Raw genomic sequence first — 19028 nt, 5'->3', positions numbered from 1 at the left:
AAAGTGGGGGGCGGGCGCTCCTCTCCTCCGGGTCCCCGTGGACGGCTGAGCCTGGGGGTGACGTGTTTATGCGACAGCTCTTCCTGCTGAGCTGACAACTGTTGGCTGAGTGGCCTGCGGGAGAGAGAATGTATTCTGTGCGAGAAAAGTTGATACTAGATTCCATCGGCCACTCTGATTTCTTCCTGCTGTTGCGAAATAGAGCCGGATTCTCTTTACCCAAAGTAAATACAACCCCCCAAAAAAGGATTAAGGTTTAAAAAGAAAGAAAAAGAAACCAAGAAAGAACAATACACGTAGACCAGGGAAATAATAGTTTTTATATAAGAAGAGAATTGTAGTCTTTCGCGGTCTCAAATCAAGCCCTTATCTGAAAGCTTTGATTTTGCTCTACGTCTGTTTGTCACCCGGGTGGATGCCGGGGTTCCGAATCTTGGTCTTGGTGAATGCTAGTGTTACAATTTGGAGTATAAGCTCCTTAAAGCACTCTGACGTGGGAAAGGAAGCCAGAGTAAACGGGGCTGGTTGCAGGTCTGTTGTTATTTCAGAGAATCATGTGAAAAAATGCATTTGGATGCGTGTAAATGCAGAACTCGGGCGAGCATGATAAACGCCTTACCGACAAGCGCCCAGAACACTTTTAATGAGCTGATCACTCAAATCCAACACCAAGGGTGAAAAAGATGTGAGTCCCTGGGGCCCCCAGTGCTCATCCGAGTGGTCGGTCACACCCTAGAGGCTGGTCCAGCGGGTCCCTGACCGCCACCGTCTGCTGCAGGCGCAAGCCTGTGTTGGGACTGCAGCCAACTGCAGCTCTCCAGGCTCCTGGCCCAGTTTGTAGACAGTCACTGGAATGTTACAGACGAGCCGAGGACAGGAATGTGCCCGGAGGATTTACATTCCTGTGATGACCATAGACAGGTGAACAGGTGAGGAGCCGGGGCCCTGAGATCGCACACGTCAGAGGAGAAAGAGGGGCAGGCGAGGACTCTCGGAGGAAGGGCCATCTCCCCTGAGACCTGCAGGGTGAACAGCCAGGCGAAGGGGGCAGGTGTGGAAGCCAGGGGTCCGGGAGGAGGTAGTCATGGCTGGAGGTGGAGGGCTGATGGGGCCGGCCACGCAGGGGCTTAGACGCATTGTTAAGGGGTTCAGACGTTGTCCGGAGGCTAGTTTTATGCAGAGAGTGACCTGGTTGGACTTGCAGAAAGGATTCGAGTAGTAGGTTATGGGCGTGAGGGCTGGCCCAGCCCGGCCGTCCAGGCAGAGACTGTTGAGTCCACCAGGTGGGCGTCACACAGCCAGGTCTTCTCCACTTTACCTGCCCCGCTTGAGTGCCACACCTCCGGGTCACAAAAGGCGTCCGTGATCAGATTGTCATTTCTGCTAAAGAAAACACTCAGAACTCTTTGTTTTTCCGGAGTCTTGGTTTTCTCCGTTCAAGACGGCACCCTTGCTGCTGGTCACACGCGAACCTCTGGGCTGCCGGGACTTTGACCCTGACCCGGTGTAGACTGATTATTATCCGCCAGACTCTCTGGCCACAGAATCATCATCTGTCAAACTCCTGCATCAGACGGCCAACCACAGAGCATCCTGGTGATAGGAAAACCCGGCACATTTACCAAAGAACTTTCTCAGGCTCTGAAAAGAGGTGTGGTGACATGGTTGAAGTTTCCAGTAGAGCCAAGTGAGGTCAGAAAAGACGTGAGCTGTGGCTTCTGGACGGCAGGGCAGCTGTAAGCACACTGAGCAGCATCAAGGTCACAGCAAAGCTGTGGTCAGTAGGTGCGAATGGTTTTTGTACAAACTGACTGCTGGGGGTGGGTCTAGAGAGAAATTATCCCAGAGGAGCTCAGGGAAGGCCCTCTCGGCAGAAGAGGGGAGGAACGGTGTTCCAGGCTGTGTAGTTAAGCCTTTGCTAAGCGACACAGCCTGGCCGAAACCAGCCTAGAACTGAGCAGTAAGAAGGTTGGGGGGAGGTCAGGTCCTCCACGCGGGCCACCTGGGATCCAGGCCGACCCTGCAGAAGACGTTCATTCCTGTGTGACATAATCCTAATCCGTGTTCCCTCTTCCTGCTCGCCAGATGCACTACTTGGTTTTTCCCTCCTCCCTCCCTCCCTCCCTCCCTCCCTTCCTTCCTTCTTGATTCTTATCTTTATAATGTGGTACTGTCTTCCTTAAGGATCCTATTTTGACTCCTTAAAGGCCGGACTTGCTAGTGAGCAATGAGCAGTCGTTTCACCCTCCCTGTTTCATTGTTTAGTTTGAACCATTGATTCTCTCCTGCTGTCGTGCCGTGTCTGGGGGACGCTTTCGGGACATCCTGGAGGGACTGTGCAGAGCGAGTGCGGAGAGCCGGTCCTGTGGGTGGTGGGCTGACCTGACAGCCAGGGTGCTGCTGCTGACCACAGACATCCTGTTCCTGACACCCCGTAATGTTACTTGTGTTACCGCGTCACTCTCCCCAGCTGTTTCTTCGTTTGAAACGCTGGGGTCCTCACGTCTACGTGCAGGAATTTAGTAGAGTCTTAAAAAGACTGCACGCATTGAGAAAGGCTGAGATGGGCTGCTGTTTAAATGATCATGTTGAGACGTGATTACCATCCTAGGAAACTTGGGGGACAGTTATTTCAGAAAGAACTCAAAAAGGTGATAATTTACCCATTGTTTGAAAAACCTAAAAAATTTCTTTTCTTGTGTTTCTTTTTTGGGGGTGGTGGCAATTAGGTGTTTGTTTTTATTTTAGTGGAGGGACTGGGGATTGAACCAGGGACCTCGTGCATGCTAAGCACCTGCTCTACCACTGAGCTGTACCCTCCCCCCGTGTTTAAAACTTGAACAATCAGGATAACACAGCTGGAAGGGTTTCAGGGACTCAGAGGCGTCTGGCTTTCGTCTTCATTTCCAGATCGCAGAGGGAATGGCGTACATCGAGAGGAAGAACTACATCCACCGCGACCTCCGCGCCGCCAACGTCCTGGTCTCCGAGGCCCTCATGTGCAAGATCGCGGACTTCGGCCTGGCCCGGGTCATCGAGGACAACGAGTACACGGCCAGGGAAGGTGCGTCCCCACCCACCCTGACGTGTTTGGTTGTCATTTAGTTTTATTTTGTTTTCAGCAAAGCAATTACTATAGTCATCACTTAAAAAAGAACGCCTTTGGTCCAGTATTCAAAATGTACCATGGTTGCTGTTTGTGGTTTATTCTAATAATTGTTTTTAAAAATTACTCGCCTGATGAACTCTACGTGATACTTTTATAAAATCCGCAAATGCTCTCATTCGTATTTCAGTTAAGCAAGGCAAAACAGAAAGAGATTTGGCGAGATCACGATTCTTTGCTTATGTAGCGCGTTAGTGCCTTTCACCCACACGATGACGTGCACTTTGCTTAGCTATAGAGACAGTGCTGGTAGCGGTGATTCTGTACTCGATATCCTGGGCTTTTAACCACAGATTAAAACGTGGAAATTACCATACACGCAGAAGTAAGTGTAACGCTGCAGAAAACACGCTCCTGTATTTCCCCATGTTCCGGAGGCATCCATTTGCCGGCCCCCTGCGTTCTGCTGCCGGTCCTGCCTGGGGCTGCCCCGGCCTCTCCTGTGGACAGTCCGCTCGTGCTGCTCATGATCTGAGGATTCTGATGGTCACCCCCATGAACACTGAGTGAATTTTTTCACAGTGCTTTCTCTCTTCCGAAAGAGCCAAGCACTTTCTTAAGAACTGTTAAGCAAGGATTATTTTAACCCCAATGTGTTATTTCCGGAAGGTGTCCACAGGACTTGTAGAGGGGACGGAGATTAAAATCCCCGTTTTGATTTGTCTAGCATCCTCTGCGTTCGTTGTGTTTAAGGTGGTTCTTCTTCTGCCTCAAGCGTAGGTTCTTGCAGGTGAATTATAATCCATCCTTGGCCTTGGTCACCTCCAGCAAAAGGGCAGGTGGAGGAGAGCAGTGTGGGGAGAAGCAGCCGCAGTGAGCCTGGCAGCTGCTGTCCTGAGTCCTTGTCTCACCGTCCGTGCAGCCCCCCCACGTGATCAGTACTGTTATTATTCTTCCACACCTTAGAGGTGAGGAGAAGGAAAGGCTCAGCCGCCTCTGAGCTCCGTCAGCAAGTGGGGGAGCCAGGCCTCGCCCCCAGGAGGTTGGCCTCTGAGTGCATGCTTGGGAATTTATCACCTTTTTTGTAGAACTTCACAAGCCTAGAGCCTCACAAAGGTAACTGTTCTCACGCGAGTCGGGCGGCCTAGTGCAGACAACTCGGGTTCGGGAACAGTGGGCCACCTCCGGGCGAAGGCGCTGGTACTTACCTCCTCGGTGTTCGCACTGTGCGCAGCATGCAGGTCCGCCCCCTTACCCCTGACAGCAACCCTGGCCATCCTGCTGTTTCCTCATCTTGTGGATGGAGGTGCCAGGAAGGCACAAAGACAGCAAGTGACTTGCCGGGGTCACACCCAGCTGGAAACAGCAGAACGGGGATTCAAACCCCTGCAGCGCTGTGGGGGCCCCTAGGTCCTCAGCGGCGGCCCCGCCCCCAACCAAGGCCCTGATCCTCCCGGCCCCGCCCCAAGCAGGCCCCGCCCTCTCCTGGCCCCGCCCTCTCCAGGCACCACCCTGTGCTTAGGTGACCCTGTGTGAGGGTCACATACTCATGGTTTGACTCTGCAAAAATGTCTGAAACAAAGGCATCATAAAGGCACATATATTTGAAAATTTAAAAGTCTTTAGTGGACGCCCGTAGCCTTTCCAAGGTGTAGGAGTGACAGCCTGTGCCGAGTCCCTGCTTCTCTCCAGGTGACCCCGCGAATTTCCCCGGTCAGGTGTGCCCCTCGATGTGACCCATGGCTCTGTTACCCTTAGCCGTGCCAGCTTCTCATGTGAAACCTAGTTTCATCGATGTCTCATTCTGGCAGATCATCACCCTGCCGGATCCCTAACTGTGGAATAATGTTTGGTCCTACAAGTGTAAGCCTGAGACAGTACAGTTTGGAGTAAATCCCCATTGGTATTGGCTTCAAGAGACTTATCCACAAGAATATACACATCAAGAAACACATATATTCCATGTAAACATGCTGTGGGTTGTTAGAGAAGATTTGAACACTAAGGGTACACACTTTGGGGCTGGTGCTGAGGGACAGATGGACAGGCTAAGTCTGTGTCGTGTCCTTCATGTTTCAGGTGGGCTCGTAGTGGTGTCTCTGGGAGGGCGCACGGGAAACTTTGCTTCTTAAGAGGGAAGTGCCCACGAGGAGGGAGCCAGACATTCTGAGTATAACTTTTTGTCTCGTCTCTATTTTGTACTGTGTGTCTTTGTGACCTAATCAAAATAAAGCATTAAAATTTTCCCAAAAAGAGGGAAAGTGTGAGGGCCACGTGCCCATGGCTTTTTTGTTTCTGCTCAGAGACCCGAGTAAGACCCTCGTGTCGTCTCCCCAGGTGCTAAATTCCCCATTAAGTGGACGGCGCCAGAAGCCATCAACTTCGGGTGCTTCACCATCAAGTCTGACGTGTGGTCCTTTGGAATTCTCCTGTACGAGATCGTCACCTACGGGAAGATTCCCTACCCAGGTATGGTCTCCTCACCTGTTTCCAGTCATGCGGTACGTGTGCAAAAGAAGCTGAGTGGTGGGAGGCAGAAAAAGACAAGCCCACATCCAGAAGCTCAGGATGAGGCTGGTGCCGGAGCTTTGTTCTGATTGTCTCCAGTGGACGTGGTTCTAAAACGTGCTCAGATACTTCCCTGCCCTCCTGTCCGATTGAGTGCGCGTTCTTTTCTTCACTAATTAACTCCACCACTGAGTCGTCACAGGTGCTGCGGAATGAGGACGGGGTAGAGGATTAGACACAGGTGTTACCCCCAAGCAGGGCCCCTCACGGAGGAGGAAGCAGACCTAGAAGTGAGGATTTCTAATGCTCTTTGGTTAGTTTTGAAGCAGAGGTTTGTACAGAGGACCTTGGAGTCCCTGCCTCTTCAGGAAATAACCACCTGTGTTTATGAGCGGAAGATTCTTCAGGTCTTTAACCTCCTTGATGTGGGGACATCATTCAGTATTTCCAGATCCCCAACACCCTTGGGGCCAGATTCCGCCAGCCCTCCCTTTTTCCAGGATCCACGCGTGTAAGGAGAGGGATTTCCCCAAAGCCTTCATGTTCCTGGTAATGTTTGGCTTTTAACAAAGTCAATGGATACAGCCAATTTAACATTAAATCTTTCATGTTTAAATCGTTTCCTCACTGAGAAGATCCCTGACGGTGCCAGGCCCTCCGGAGGTGCCCGGATGCTGTGGTCACAGCTCCCGCCCTGGGAGCTAATATTCGAGCAGGGCGAGACGGACAATCATCCCGGGCAGTAATCACCGACAACGCGGACAGTCTGGGGGGAGCACGCCTTGAGGGAGCCTGGTGGTCGGAGCGGGGAAGGGGAGGGTTGCTGGTTCTAAGCAGTGGTCCCAGCAGCAGGGACTTGACACAGGGAGCCTGGGGGCTGTCGGGGGCTGGTGACGCCCAGGGGAGACCGCCAGTGCCTGGAGCCCAGAGCAGGGCAGGAGGCACGGAGCTGGGTGGAGCGGATGAGAGCCTCAGAGGCCACGCGGGAGCCTCTCACCTGACTCGGCAGGAAGCGGGAGGCATTTGGACGGAGCAGGGACGCGGTCTGCGGGTGAGCCGTGGAGACGCCAGGGCCCCGGGGCGGGGCAGCGGGAGGGACCCCTGCACAGTGGGCGGACCATCCCCTGAAACCCCTCTGGTGCCAGGATTTCATAGTCTGACTGCCGCTCTGCTCTGGACTCTGAAGTTAATGAGTAGCACTACTGTAAAATAGGGGAAATATTTCTTGATCAGCCCGGATGTCTGGCATCATGTATCCATGTCTGTAATCTGTACGTGTAGCTGTCTATTGAGAAAGCTTATATACTCAGATGATACACATATACACTACGATACCTGCTGTGCTGTGCGATGCATGACATGCCCACGGTGGCACACAGGTGAGGTCCCAAGGCTCCAGGAAGGGGACTCTTGCCCAGAACCGCATCCCTAGCTCCCGGCGGAGCTGCTCCTGAACCCTGGACTCGTGCGCCTCCCAAGACCTCGCCCACTGTGCTCAGTGCCCAGGATGAGAAAATACTCCAGTGTCACCCTGGGGCTCCCGCCAGGTGGGCCCTGGGCCCAGTCCTGTTTGTGGCGCGGACCTCGGCCCCGTGTGCGGTGATGAAACGTCCCGCCATCAGCTCCTCCCTGGCCGGCACTTGGTTTCACGTCCCTTCTTCAGGCTTGGCCACTTCTGCCTCTGGCTGGCAGGCATCTTCTGCTTACATCAAAGATGCTGTTCAAGTTTCTGCTTCTTGTTCTCTTTTGGTTTGGGGATGAATTCAAGGGGACAAGGGAGGTGGGACCAAAGACCCTTACTGCACTACCTTAAAAGCAAAATTGTAATGATAGAGAACTTTGCTAAAGAAGATAGAGGGGTCTCTGCGGTTGGGGTTTTGTTTTGCTTTGCTCTTACAGAGAGAAAAAGGAAGTTGGAAAATGACAAAAGTTTCTGAAGCACCATGTCTTTTCTGGCTGCTCCTTGCCAGATACAGCCGGCTTCTTAAGCTATGTGTGAATCAGAACCCGGAAACACATCCTGCTGCAAATGCTTGAATAAAAATAATTCGCCCTTTTGGAAGTCCCAGTGGGTGGGAGACTGGTCCGTGGTGGCCGGTTCTCCCTCCCGCGCACACACAGGCTCCCTTTGTCCCTGGAGCGCCCGTGTGCCCGGCTGCTGAGGCTTTTCTGATCTCTTCCCTTTTCTAGTCCCTGCTCTACTGCATTCTTCTCCTTCCTGGGCTCTTCCACCAACTTCAAGCCACTGCCCATCCCTCCCAACTCTAGCTGTCACTTCCTGCCCCTCCCCTCCTGGGGCTCCTCCCGCTGGGCTGCGCGCCATTTGAGGACAAGGCTCCGTCTTAATGCTCTTTGTCTCTCTGAGTTCAGTGCCAGCACGTGGCCCATAGTAGGTGCTCACTAAACGCTTGTTGCAAGAAGCAAGGACGGAATATGAGCTCGCTTCTCTTTAAATCTGATCCCCAGCGGTGGGCGTTTTTGCTTTCTTCAGCAACAGGCTGGTACCGGGTTAACCTCAGGGATCTGGTCAGGGTCTCTCTCCTCCTCTTTTTCTTTCTTCCATCAGATTTGTCAGCTGATAGCCTTATTTATTTGCCTGGTTGACTTGAATGTAAAAAGACAGACGTCACATTTCCTTCTTTTTAGGCCTCTTAGTCAGTCAGATTCCACAGGCAGGGGAGCACGCCTGGTCTTTATCTGCATCACTGAGAGAGTTCTTCAGATTAGGAGACCGTTTAAGAACAAGGAAGAAAAAAGTCTGCAGTGTGGCCAAGGAAGCCCGAGAAAGGCCAAAGGCCAACCTGGTTAGGAATGTCTTTCGCCTCCTTCCTGGACAACCCCATGTTGCATAAAAGGTCAGAACGTGCCCACAGAAGGTAAGCCAGTTTATCCAAGTGAGCTTGGCTGGTTCAGGAGCCAGGGCAACGCGGTGGCCACGTCATTTATGGAGACCAGAACCCGAGCTAAAAAAGTGATGCACATCGAATCCTTGGCTCCAAGCAATGAGAATCAAGTGAAGTGTTCCAGTTAGAACATTCCAGCTCCACAAATACGAAGGTGATGTTTCAGAAGTAGACTTGAGCAAAATGAATGAACCATGTAAACAACTTTCAAGAGATCTTAAGGATGGTAAGATCTGCTTGGATCTTTCCATTGTAAAAACAAGGGCTCTTCCAAGACAGAAATAAATGTGTCTTTTTTTCAGGGGTTTAAATCCAGGCAGGAACCTTCAGTCACTGTGTCTTTAGAAGAAGAAAGGTTAGTTTAAGGGCAGAGGAATTCAGAGGTCATTGATCGTGACCCATGGTAAGAAACAGACAGACACCCACTCCATGTATAAAACAGAAGTTTCACAAAACCTACACTGACTTTTACTACCTGCCGTGCGTTCTGATCTCTTCTGTTTTATTCTCATTTCTATTTTAAATTACCAGTAGCTCCCTAAAAATCGATTTGTTGATCTCAAATAGATAGTGACTCATGATTTGAAAAACACGGATTGGAGAATAAATTCAAAAGAAGGTTCTGTTCCCAACCTAGTAAGAGACATTCTGTAAAGCTTCCAGCTCTTTCTGAAAATGTCCAGTGACCACCAGGGTAAAGTGGACGGCGGTGGGAAGGAGAGGGCAGTGGGGAGGAAACGGTTGTGATGAACAGAGTTCCTCATGCCCCAGACGTTATACACATTCAACGTGAAAATATTCTGCATGAGATACAGCTCCTTCCGAGAGGAGCGCATGACCCTGCAGAATGAGGTGTCCACAAAAACAGGCAAGACACCCAGATGCGGGGAAGCACTGGTAAAACTGCTCAGTGAGCCAATTTCAGTACCCACTTTAATAATGGGGGAAACCATTCTTAAAATGATCTTTTTTTCCTTAAAGCTACTCTCAGTATCGATGATCAACAGTTCAGCTTCTGAGCTGCCCTGAGACCTAGTAAATCCATCCTCCAGGATCAGCGCTCTTGCTGAGCCCTGTAGATTCCTGGTAGCGGGCACCTTGGTCCCTTGTGCGCGCGGTTGAGGCTGCACACTTTCCCGCAGCGTGGCGAGCTCTGGCCCTGCCTGAACTGAAGCCTAGGACAGTTTGAAAATTATTAAGGAATCAGTCTAGCTGCCCTAAGGATCCTGACTCCTTTAAAGTAAACTTACAATGAAAAGCTGATTTTTAAACAGCATCGGTATGAGATAATGTTTGTGCAAGTGATTTTTTTTTTGGTATATGCATTACACGATGAAGCTGGAAAAAAGCTAAGAAAAGACATTGAGATTAAGTGTTAGGATCACGCTTGAGTAGTTCATTCAAGAGGTCTGCCAAGTCCAGTGTCGTCGTGTCGTTAAGGAGAACCTGCTTTGCGCTCTACCTGCCATGTTCGCCTGTTTTCACGTTGGCAACTGCATGCCGTCATGAGCCCCTCTGTGCTAACGTTTATAGTATTTAGTTGCTTACGGAAATGTCCTTAGCCTCTGGACCAGTTTTCTAGAGCTGCCGTAACAAAATGCCACAAACCGAGGGGCTCAAACAACAGAAATGTATTTTCTCACAGTCCAGGATCCAGGTGTCGGCAGGGTGGCCTTCTCCTCAGGCTTGTCCTTGGCTTGAGACAGCTGCCTTGTCCATGTGTCTCCCTGGCCCTTCCTCTGTGCACAGGCATCCCCTGGTGTCTCTTTGTGTCTTAATCTCCTCTTCTTATAAGGATGGCAGTCAGGTGGGGTTAGGGCCCACCCTAAAGGCCTCCTTTTACCTGGATCACCCCTGGAAAAGCCCTACCTCTAAATACAGTCACAAGCGGAAGTCCTGGGGCTAGGCCTTCAGCATAGGAATCTGCAGGGTGGGAACACAGTTCATCCCACGACAGCCTCCAAAGCTTGCTTTCAGCCGAGGACTCAGGATGTGGGCACCGCTGCAACGCGTGAGCCTCGGTCAGGTTTCTAAATGGTACGTGGTTTTTCTTTTTCTCAGGCAGAACTAACGCCGACGTGATGACCGCCCTGTCGCAGGGCTACAGGATGCCCCGCATGGAGAACTGCCCAGACGAGCTCTATGACATCATGAAGATGTGCTGGAAAGAAAAGGCAGAGGAGAGGCCGACGTTCGACTACCTGCAGAGCGTCCTGGACGACTTCTACACAGCCACGGAGGGCCAGTACCAGCAGCAGCCTTAGAGCGCAGGAGACCCTCAGCCCCGCGGGGACGGCGGGGCAAGGAGCAGCCCCCGGTGGACCAGTTATCTCCCGTGCTGGGGTCACCTGCCACCCCTGCTTCCCGTGCAGGAGGCTAAGTTACTCAGGAAGAGCTCTCCCCCCGGGGAAGGCTGCCTCCCCTCCTCAGGAGCCATTGCCACTGGCGTGCAGCTTGGACCGCTCCCCGCGGCCATCTGGCTTTGTGAGACCAACATCTGGGCACAGGCTTCCGAGAAGAAAACACCCCGGGCCACCAGAATGCACCCACGTCTGCCTTTGTTTACACGGGGATGGGTGACTCAGAGGTTCATAGGCCGTTTCAGTAATTCCCAACCAGGAGCAGAACTAACCTCATTTATAAAAGTACAATAACCAGATATTTGCTGTGACACTTCTTTGAATTTTTCTTTATGCTTCAGCTAATTTTTTTTTTAATTACTAATCCAACCTGTTAGATTTTGCAGGTGAAGTCAGAAGCTTCAGTGTCTTTCCCAGACCTCAGTGACCTCCCTGAAATCCGAGACTTAAACGCTTCCCTTCCTTCGGGGGAGACCGCCCAGAGCCCCGCTGGGGGGCTGGGGTGGCCCTCTCAGGCTCGCAGGCCTGCCCTGCTGAGTGCCGGGGACCCGAGGCCCGGCCCGCCCGGGCCGCCCAGGGCGGGAGCCTCAGGAACGTGCCCTGCCTTAAGACGGAGTATTCTTAACAGTCCAGCTTTTCAAGTTCACCATTTCCTAGATACAGACTTTTCTGGATAACGTCGTTTGGGAGAACAAAAAGATTCTAATCTTTGCAGAACCTTCTAGGGCCTTACAGAACTCAAGAATTTTCTTTATTGCTTCCAGTGATTCTGAACATTATTTTCATGAACAAATGTTAATTGTAGCCTTCTCTAGAAAATAGAAATGCCAGAATTGAGGCTTATTTTCGTGATTCAGCGATCTTTTCCAAATTGCGTGAGGTGTGTGTGAGACTATTTATACAAGCAGACAAAGGAAGAGAAGTAACAAGGAGGCTCGACTCCGCCGGGTGCTGGGGGTACAAGATGCTGCGTTTGTTAGATTCTTCTCCTCTAGGCTTTGAATGGAAAATGCTTTATCACATCACGTGTCACTTACGCTGTTGTGTATATACCTAATATTTCTATTTGATTTTATTTTAATACACCTGGCCCAATCACACCTCAAGCTTTTTGCTGGTTTTTAATGTTTCCGACTGTTGTCAGTGTAAACATGAGTACCAACCGGGGGTGGAACGAGAGGGGATTCCATTTGTTACATCGCTTAAAAACATGTGGGCAAGTTCTCCCGCCATCCTTTGAGGGTTTCCAGATCGGAGAACTGAGGAGTTGATGGCCTGGACACCAGATCTTCCCTTCACGGGAGGCAAACAGGATTTGGTTTCAAATAGGCTTAGCCAGCACCGTTACAGCTTCATTGTGCATGTGTTGGCTAGGTGTTGGGTGCCTGGACAAAGGCATAAAATATTCTGCTTTTCCCTAAATTTTATCTTCTTTTCCTGTATGACCTTTTTTGAAAAAAAAAAATCCTTTAAAAAATATCCTAAAGTTTTCGACGCACAAGAGCCATCTTCACAAAGGCAGACGGTTAGGTCATCATGGGACGTCTGCGCTCAGTCCTGATTCACGAGGGTACATCTTCCACACACACCCACCCGCTCACACTCTACTTCAGAGTCACACCTGTGACCCGACACCTTACATGGGGAGAAGGCATGAAGAGTCCCTAAAGCAAAAAGAAGCCTCTGGAAAATCACTAAATGCATCGTTTTTCATCTCAGTTCTGCTTCCTTTTGCCATTTTACATTCAACTTACCCCCTCAGATCACGTCTGTGCTCCTTGGCTTCGAGCGTCCCCTCCGCCCATCACGCTGGGCCTCCTGGCTCCCTCTGGGCGTGTGCCCGGCCACGTGGTGCTCAGCGGGCAGCCTGCACCGTTAGGGCTCCTGACGCGCTGGGGAGGGGTTTGTGTAACCTTGGGGTCCCCGGTGGTCTGCAGGATGGCTCCCAGCTTCACATCTAGGACATGATCGGGAACTTGAAAATCAGAATGCTCACCCCCACCCCGCCCCCGAGACCCTGCCTTTTGCTCTGCAGCTAGGGGTGCTGGGCGGTGGGGGAGCTGCCAGTGTGCTGGAGAAGCTCCTTGTGAATTTAGGGGGAGTGCGATGCACGCCCGGGCTGCAGAGCTGCCCCTGAGATTTGCTCAAAGCGAGACCTTCTCTTTAACCCTTTTCCCAAAGAGGACGTGGGAGTCGAGGAGGAAGGAGGAGAAAAGGTGCCTTTTCCTTTCTCAGGATCAGGAAGGAGAGCTCACAGGCCTGACACGGGTCCCCAGGAGGAGGGGACGCTTGGAGCTCCTGTATCCCTTCCAAGCTGGCCTCCCTGGGTGCTGTGGGAACCCCACCGGGAACGCACGCCCGCTTTCTTGCAGAGGATGCCCTACGCCACCGAAGCCTTGGCTTCTGTCCCAAGAGCATAGGAGGGTTGATCAAAGGAGGGACCGTATTTATTTGTTTGCACAGCGGGATGGATCCAGGGCACTGGAACGCAAGCGTAAGCTCATTTCTGACTTTGCCTGTGGTGCTGGCTTTCCCTTTGCTCAAACTACAGACCCAGACAGTAGCTGCTCAGAGCCTCTCAGTAATGAACCACCAGCATCTGACACGTTCGACTGAGTTCAAAAACGCTCACCCGAAGGCTCGGCCCCCGGCCCCGATGACTTTACCTGCCACGTTCCACACCCAAGTTTCCTGTGTTCTCAGCGCAGAGCATCTCTCAGGCGACCTCACACCACCCCCCCGTCCCCTCAGGGCCTTCACTGTCTGCTTCTGCCGGCTGAGTGAGACGTCAGCGCTGTGTCTACATTTTGACTACCTGAAGTTCCCAGAAAACGCGAGGATGGCCTGGCATTCTTCCTGATGAGAATGACAACTGTAAACACGCCCACCATTCTCTCAGCGCTCGCTTCTGTGCTTCGGCACTTTTTAAAAAACTACCTTGAACTCACACGACAAGCCTTGAAGGTCCGGACAGCTGGAACACCCGATGTGTTCAAGGCCACGCAAGGAATAGGCTGGCTTCTCTTCACGTTTCCTCACAAAACTACACAAATGAAACACCTCTACAGTGGAATCTTCTGACGCAGCTGGATGTTTTAAGTGGGCAGAGGAATTACTTACAAAATGCTCCACTGGTGTCCACACGGGTGTGGGGGGGAAGCTTCTTCTGAGTAACTTTAATTTGGGGAGAAAAGCCACGCAAGAATTCATCTCACCACTCACCCTTCTTAAAAGGACAACTCACAGAGACTACGATTCTGAATAAAATGCTGTCATAACATGTGCGCTCCATTTCATACATGAAGTTGTATTAAACTGATAGAAGTTTATCCCAGAAAGCTCTAACCTGATAGACGTGTAGGAAGGAAGCCTTCCCGTTTAATTTCCTGTGTTCTTATGACTCTAAATGCTCCCAGTAGGAGTGAGTGCCCAGCACGTCCCAGGGTCCCAGGACGGTCACCGTGTGGCCCTGAGTGTTTCCCTGACATCTGGAAGTGACAGGGGCCGTCCTGGTGGCCTCCGTCTCCAGGCCGTTGGAAAGACGTGTCGGGTGTTGGCCAATGTGCAGGGTCAACACTGGACTTTCGGAATCAAAGGTGGCTTTATTTATAGCACCCGAAGGCCATGCATGTCACAAAGCAAGGAAAGAGCCTGTGAATTTTTTAAATTACTCTCATGCTGGGGCTTCCACGAGGCCTTAAGCCCTTATCTGCTACCCTCAGGGTCAGCTGTGGTTTTGATTTAAGGCTTTGTTTTTGTTTTTGTGTTTTCTTAAAATGTCAGTACAATGACTACACTGAATGTTTGGTGGTAAACCCTCAGTGAGCACTGGAGAAGAAACCTTTAATCAAAAAACATTTCTGCAGGAAAAAAAAAAAAACCTGAACTCCTAGTGAGTAGGGTGAATACAGCCTATAAATAGCTTCAGATCAGATTTGCCACCAAATGAGTTCTTAAAAAGCTTGATTTGGAGGGTTTTCTTTGATGTTTGTGGCTATGAGGATGGACCAGAGAGCCTGAAGGGCACGCGGGACCTTTTAGTGTCCAGCAGTGCATCCAGTTCCAGTGGAGGATGTGGGAGTCGTGGTTACTCAAAACCCAATTAACGTAGCCATGTTCCAAGACGCAAAATGTTTATGCATCTTTTTGGAACAACATAGCCAGTCATTGAAATGTTCTCCGATCACAAGCACTTCAGGGAGGTCTGATACTTAGCAGTTCAAGGAGGGGAGACCTGTCTAGTGGTTCTGGTCACCCAGTGAGCTGTGGTTGCTGAAATGCAGTTAAGGAACGCGTAGTCCACCAGCAAAAATAGATGCGCCATCATAATGTGAAGTCAGACTGTGCGGGAGCAACACACTCAACTCTGAGCACTTGGCGGCAGACTCTCAACTCTACCTGCTCTGGAAAAGGCACTGTGATGTGGGCGAGGCGGTGCGTGCGACCCAACCAGATGCGGAAGCCGTCGGTGGGAGCCACAGCATAGATGCTTCGATGGGAGACGTGAATGAGATCATTTCACTTGCCCTGCCAATGGATGACATTTTCAGTCTTTCTCTGTAAGACTTTTTTTTTTTGCCAGAGTGGGTCATCACTCCTCATCTCTTTTTTGCCCATGTGCTTAACTTTTAAAGAAGGCGTTCTGCGGGTGAACAGGAGTCATTCAGTGCAGAGCTTTACCAAAGACGTCCCTGCACACAGGAACCGTCGCGGACGTGTGGGGGATGCCGGCGTTTAGTCTCAGGGGACCTGAGCAGGGATGCTGTAGGTAGAGCGAGAAAAGTATTACAAGGGAAAAGCTAGGTACAAAATGTGAAGATTATTCTGAGGAGAGATCACAGGGCTGGTTACAAGAACAGGCGTGGAGATGGAGGGAAAGACTTCACCAATTAGTGACATTCAGGAGTGGCTTTGAAGAGGGACAGGGCACTGGCCGTGGAGGGGAGACTGCAGGAAGTTTCAGAGAAAGGCAGGGAGGGGGAGCCAGGCAGAGAAGTGTGGCGGCATCGAGGACAGAGCCCCTGGACGGCGGAGTTAGGGCGTCATTCTCAAACTTGAGAGTCATCACAGATCCCTGGGCCCCCTAGGGCTTCAGGTTCTGGGATGGAGATCTGGGGAGGAACCCGGGAACGGCCACTGACACTCCTGGTCCTGGACCACCCTTTGCTCAGCAGTGGGGGAACCTGGTCAACCAAGATGAGGCCACACCGTGGAGAGAAGGTGACGTCCCAGGTGAGGCCGTGCTGGGCAGCACTGGGCGTCTGAGAGCCTCAGACAGGAGTCCGGCTCGGAGCAGATGCCCGAGGATCACAGGGTCACACCACCTGCCTCCCGGCCCAGCCCTGCGCACGGGGCTCAGATGCCAAACGGAGGTGTAAGAGTAGATCTCACCTCATAGGGTTGCTTTAAGGAGTAAATACGGTAACGTTTCCTTACAAGCCAGGCCCATAGTCAAGTCAACGTGTTTGTGAAGTCAAGACATTGGTTAATCAAGATGTTGAATGACATGCAATGTCAGAAAAGCACACAATGACGTCCAGTCGGCCAGCAGGGTGAGGGAGGGACGGACACGAAGCCACCGGGGCGGCTGTCGTGGCAGGAGAGTGGAGGGAGACTGAGCTCCCAGACCCACCAGGCCTGTGCTGGGGGCCACTGTGGACGCGGACTCTCCCAGGGCTTCACCCAGCACACAGAGATAGGGTTTCTCTAGATTTGGGGTGTTTTTAAAAATTTTTAACAACCCCCCATCTGTGACATTGACAGAAGCATTCAAATGATAACCCTGAGAAACTCAGTAGGGACCTGGATCTGGGAGCTGTCCACAGGCAGGGGCTGAACTGCGCCCTCCCCAAAACGGCACACTGAGGTCCTTACTCCAGGACCTCCCAAAGTGACCTTACTTGGAATAGGGCCATTACGGGCGTCATTAAGCTAAGATAATGTCATGGGTGGGTCCCTAGCAAAAGAACATTATGGGAGAAACGCACGTGCAGGGAAGACTCAGCAAAGAGATCCGGGGGAAGACGGCACCTGTGAGCCAAGGACAGGGGCCTGAGCCGACCCTTCCTCGCAGCCTCAGGAGGAACCAGCCCCGCCGACACCTTGGTCTCGGGCTCCCAGCCTCCAGAACTGGGGCACGATGCAGCTGTGTTCTTCGCAGCATCGCGTGCATGGGGCCCTGTGTGTCACGGCATCCAAAGCAAGTTCACACAGCAGACTCGTGAGATGATGGGGTGGCTGACAAAAGGGAAAGCTGCGGAAAACAGAAAAAATAGGGAGAATCTGCAGAGAGGAAGGCAGGGCTGGGCCAGCGGGAAAGACAAAGAGCAGCTGCCGAGGCAGAAAGGAAGTGAAGAGCGGGCGCCAGCCAGGGCCCAGAGGACAAGCTGGCAGCGGTGGGGCTTAAAATACAGGTTTTATTATTATTTCTTAGGTATAGTGAGGCCAACAGGTCAGGAGACTGCTGTCACTGAGAGGATGGCTTGTTACTGTGATGGGAACACAATGAACACGTGGGTTTCCAGCCACAGTCGTGCACAAACACGCACGTGCGCGCACACACACATGCACACGCTTGTGCGCGCACACACACTTGCACTCACATGCTCGCGTACACACGCTCGCGCGCACACACACACACACACATGCTCGCGCGCACATGCACACGCTCGCGCGCACACACACGCATGGGTAGCAAGCATTGTCAGGAGCCATCACCTTCCACCGCATCACTATTCCAGGAGGCAGGCAGGTGTGCCAAGCTCTTTTCCCCAACATAAAGCTATTCAGGGAGACAGGGTGGTTCCCTGTTGCGTCCCGTCACCCTCCTCACACACTTGTAGTATTGCGTTGTCGGTGTCGTCATTTAAAATGAGTTCCTCGTCCTAAAGGAGCCAGAACTCACGGATGGGAGATAGGAGTGAATTCATCTCAGGAAACGTGTGACAATAAAGTATCAGCTGTTCACTCATTTATTCAAGCAGCTGATCGCTGCGGGTCACCTGCCGGGAGCCGGCACCGCGCTGGTGCCGGCCCAGCTGCAGTGCGCTTGGTTCTGCGGAGCAGGCGGCCGCGGACGGCACCCGCAGCCCCGCCGCACGCGTCCCAGCGGCAGTCGCGTCACCGCTCCGCCCTCTGCAGGGCAGCTCCTCGTCTGTCAAAAGCTTTAGAAATATCCCAGCCATATTCCAGAGCGCTGCCCAGCCTGTGGCGGGAAATAAAGAAACAGAAAGTGTGAAAACCTCAGAAATCAGATCAAATCTCTCAACTCCAAAGAATCAAATAAGAATAAATATTTTCCTGTCTCTTAATCAACAGGGTAACAAAGACGACCTTTGAGAAGGGAATTCACACGTGGACAGGCCGCTGGGACAGGAGCCGGGCATGAGAAAACAGGGGTCCTTCCGGGGAGGAGACACATGTGAGGCAGGAAGAAGTGAGACCCCGCAGTTCCCCACAGGAGCGTCAGGGTGAGGAGCCCGCACCAGCCACGCGGCCCCAGACCAGCGCTCGACAACATGCGTGCAGCTTAACATCTGAGCGTGAATCCCTCGGGTTCCTGCACCACGTGATGCAAGCCAGGGGCTGGACTCTCTCCTTTGAGAGACAATAATTTTAAAACTTTTTTAAAAATGACAGAAAAAAAAATCTCTTTTCATATACCACCTCCTTTCCAATGTAGGTGTCTAGCTTCCTGTGTTTTCTGGTGTTTCCAGGAGTCTGGGTTAGCTTTCGGGTGACCTGTGGCCAGCACAGCAGTGTGACGCAGCAGAGATCTTAGGGAGAAATAGGAATTATCCTCACTCTTCTGCCCGCTTATGAGCGCGCTTAAGAGCTGAGGCGACTAGTTACCTCTCAGAACGTGGGTTTCTTGAGCTAAGAATGTCCTTTCCTGAACTAAGTTGAATTAAGTCAGTTGTATAACTTCCCCAAGTCTCAGCCGAGCAGGGAGCATTCGTGCTGAGAAAGGGCGGCACCGAGGCTCTCAATCAGCCATCATTTCTCTGCAAAGTCTTATTTCTTAATAATCGGCTCATTTTGCTTTGCTTCTCTACCAATGACCCCCTGCTTATTTGCAGAGTCGGGACAATATCTTTCCCTTTCTTTCCAGGGTTGAGCCTCATACCATCTGCTCAATTTGCATAATTAGTA

General features: G+C 51.7%; 1 protein-coding gene across 6 annotated transcripts in view; it reads left to right on the top strand.

Moving 5' to 3' along the window:
- Nucleotides 1-11983, top strand: part of LYN (LYN proto-oncogene, Src family tyrosine kinase) — a 105756-nt gene extending 93773 nt beyond the window's left edge. For all 6 annotated transcript variants that reach the window (XM_032470296.1, XM_032470300.1, XM_032470299.1 and 3 more), the window contains 3 exons: nucleotides 2911-3064; nucleotides 5444-5575; nucleotides 10579-11983. In XM_032470296.1, the coding sequence (XP_032326187.1) occupies nucleotides 2911-3064; nucleotides 5444-5575; nucleotides 10579-10781 (489 nt within the window). In that variant the 3' untranslated portion in view covers nucleotides 10782-11983. The remainder of the gene's footprint in view (nucleotides 1-2910; nucleotides 3065-5443; nucleotides 5576-10578) is intronic.
- Nucleotides 11984-19028: the final 7045 nt, after the last annotated feature.

The sequence above is a fragment of the Camelus ferus genome, chromosome 29 (assembly GCF_009834535.1).
Source record: "Camelus ferus isolate YT-003-E chromosome 29, BCGSAC_Cfer_1.0, whole genome shotgun sequence".
In the NCBI taxonomy this organism is placed as follows: Eukaryota; Metazoa; Chordata; class Mammalia; order Artiodactyla; family Camelidae; genus Camelus; species Camelus ferus.
This window is presented reverse-complemented; position numbering and strand designations above follow the sequence as displayed.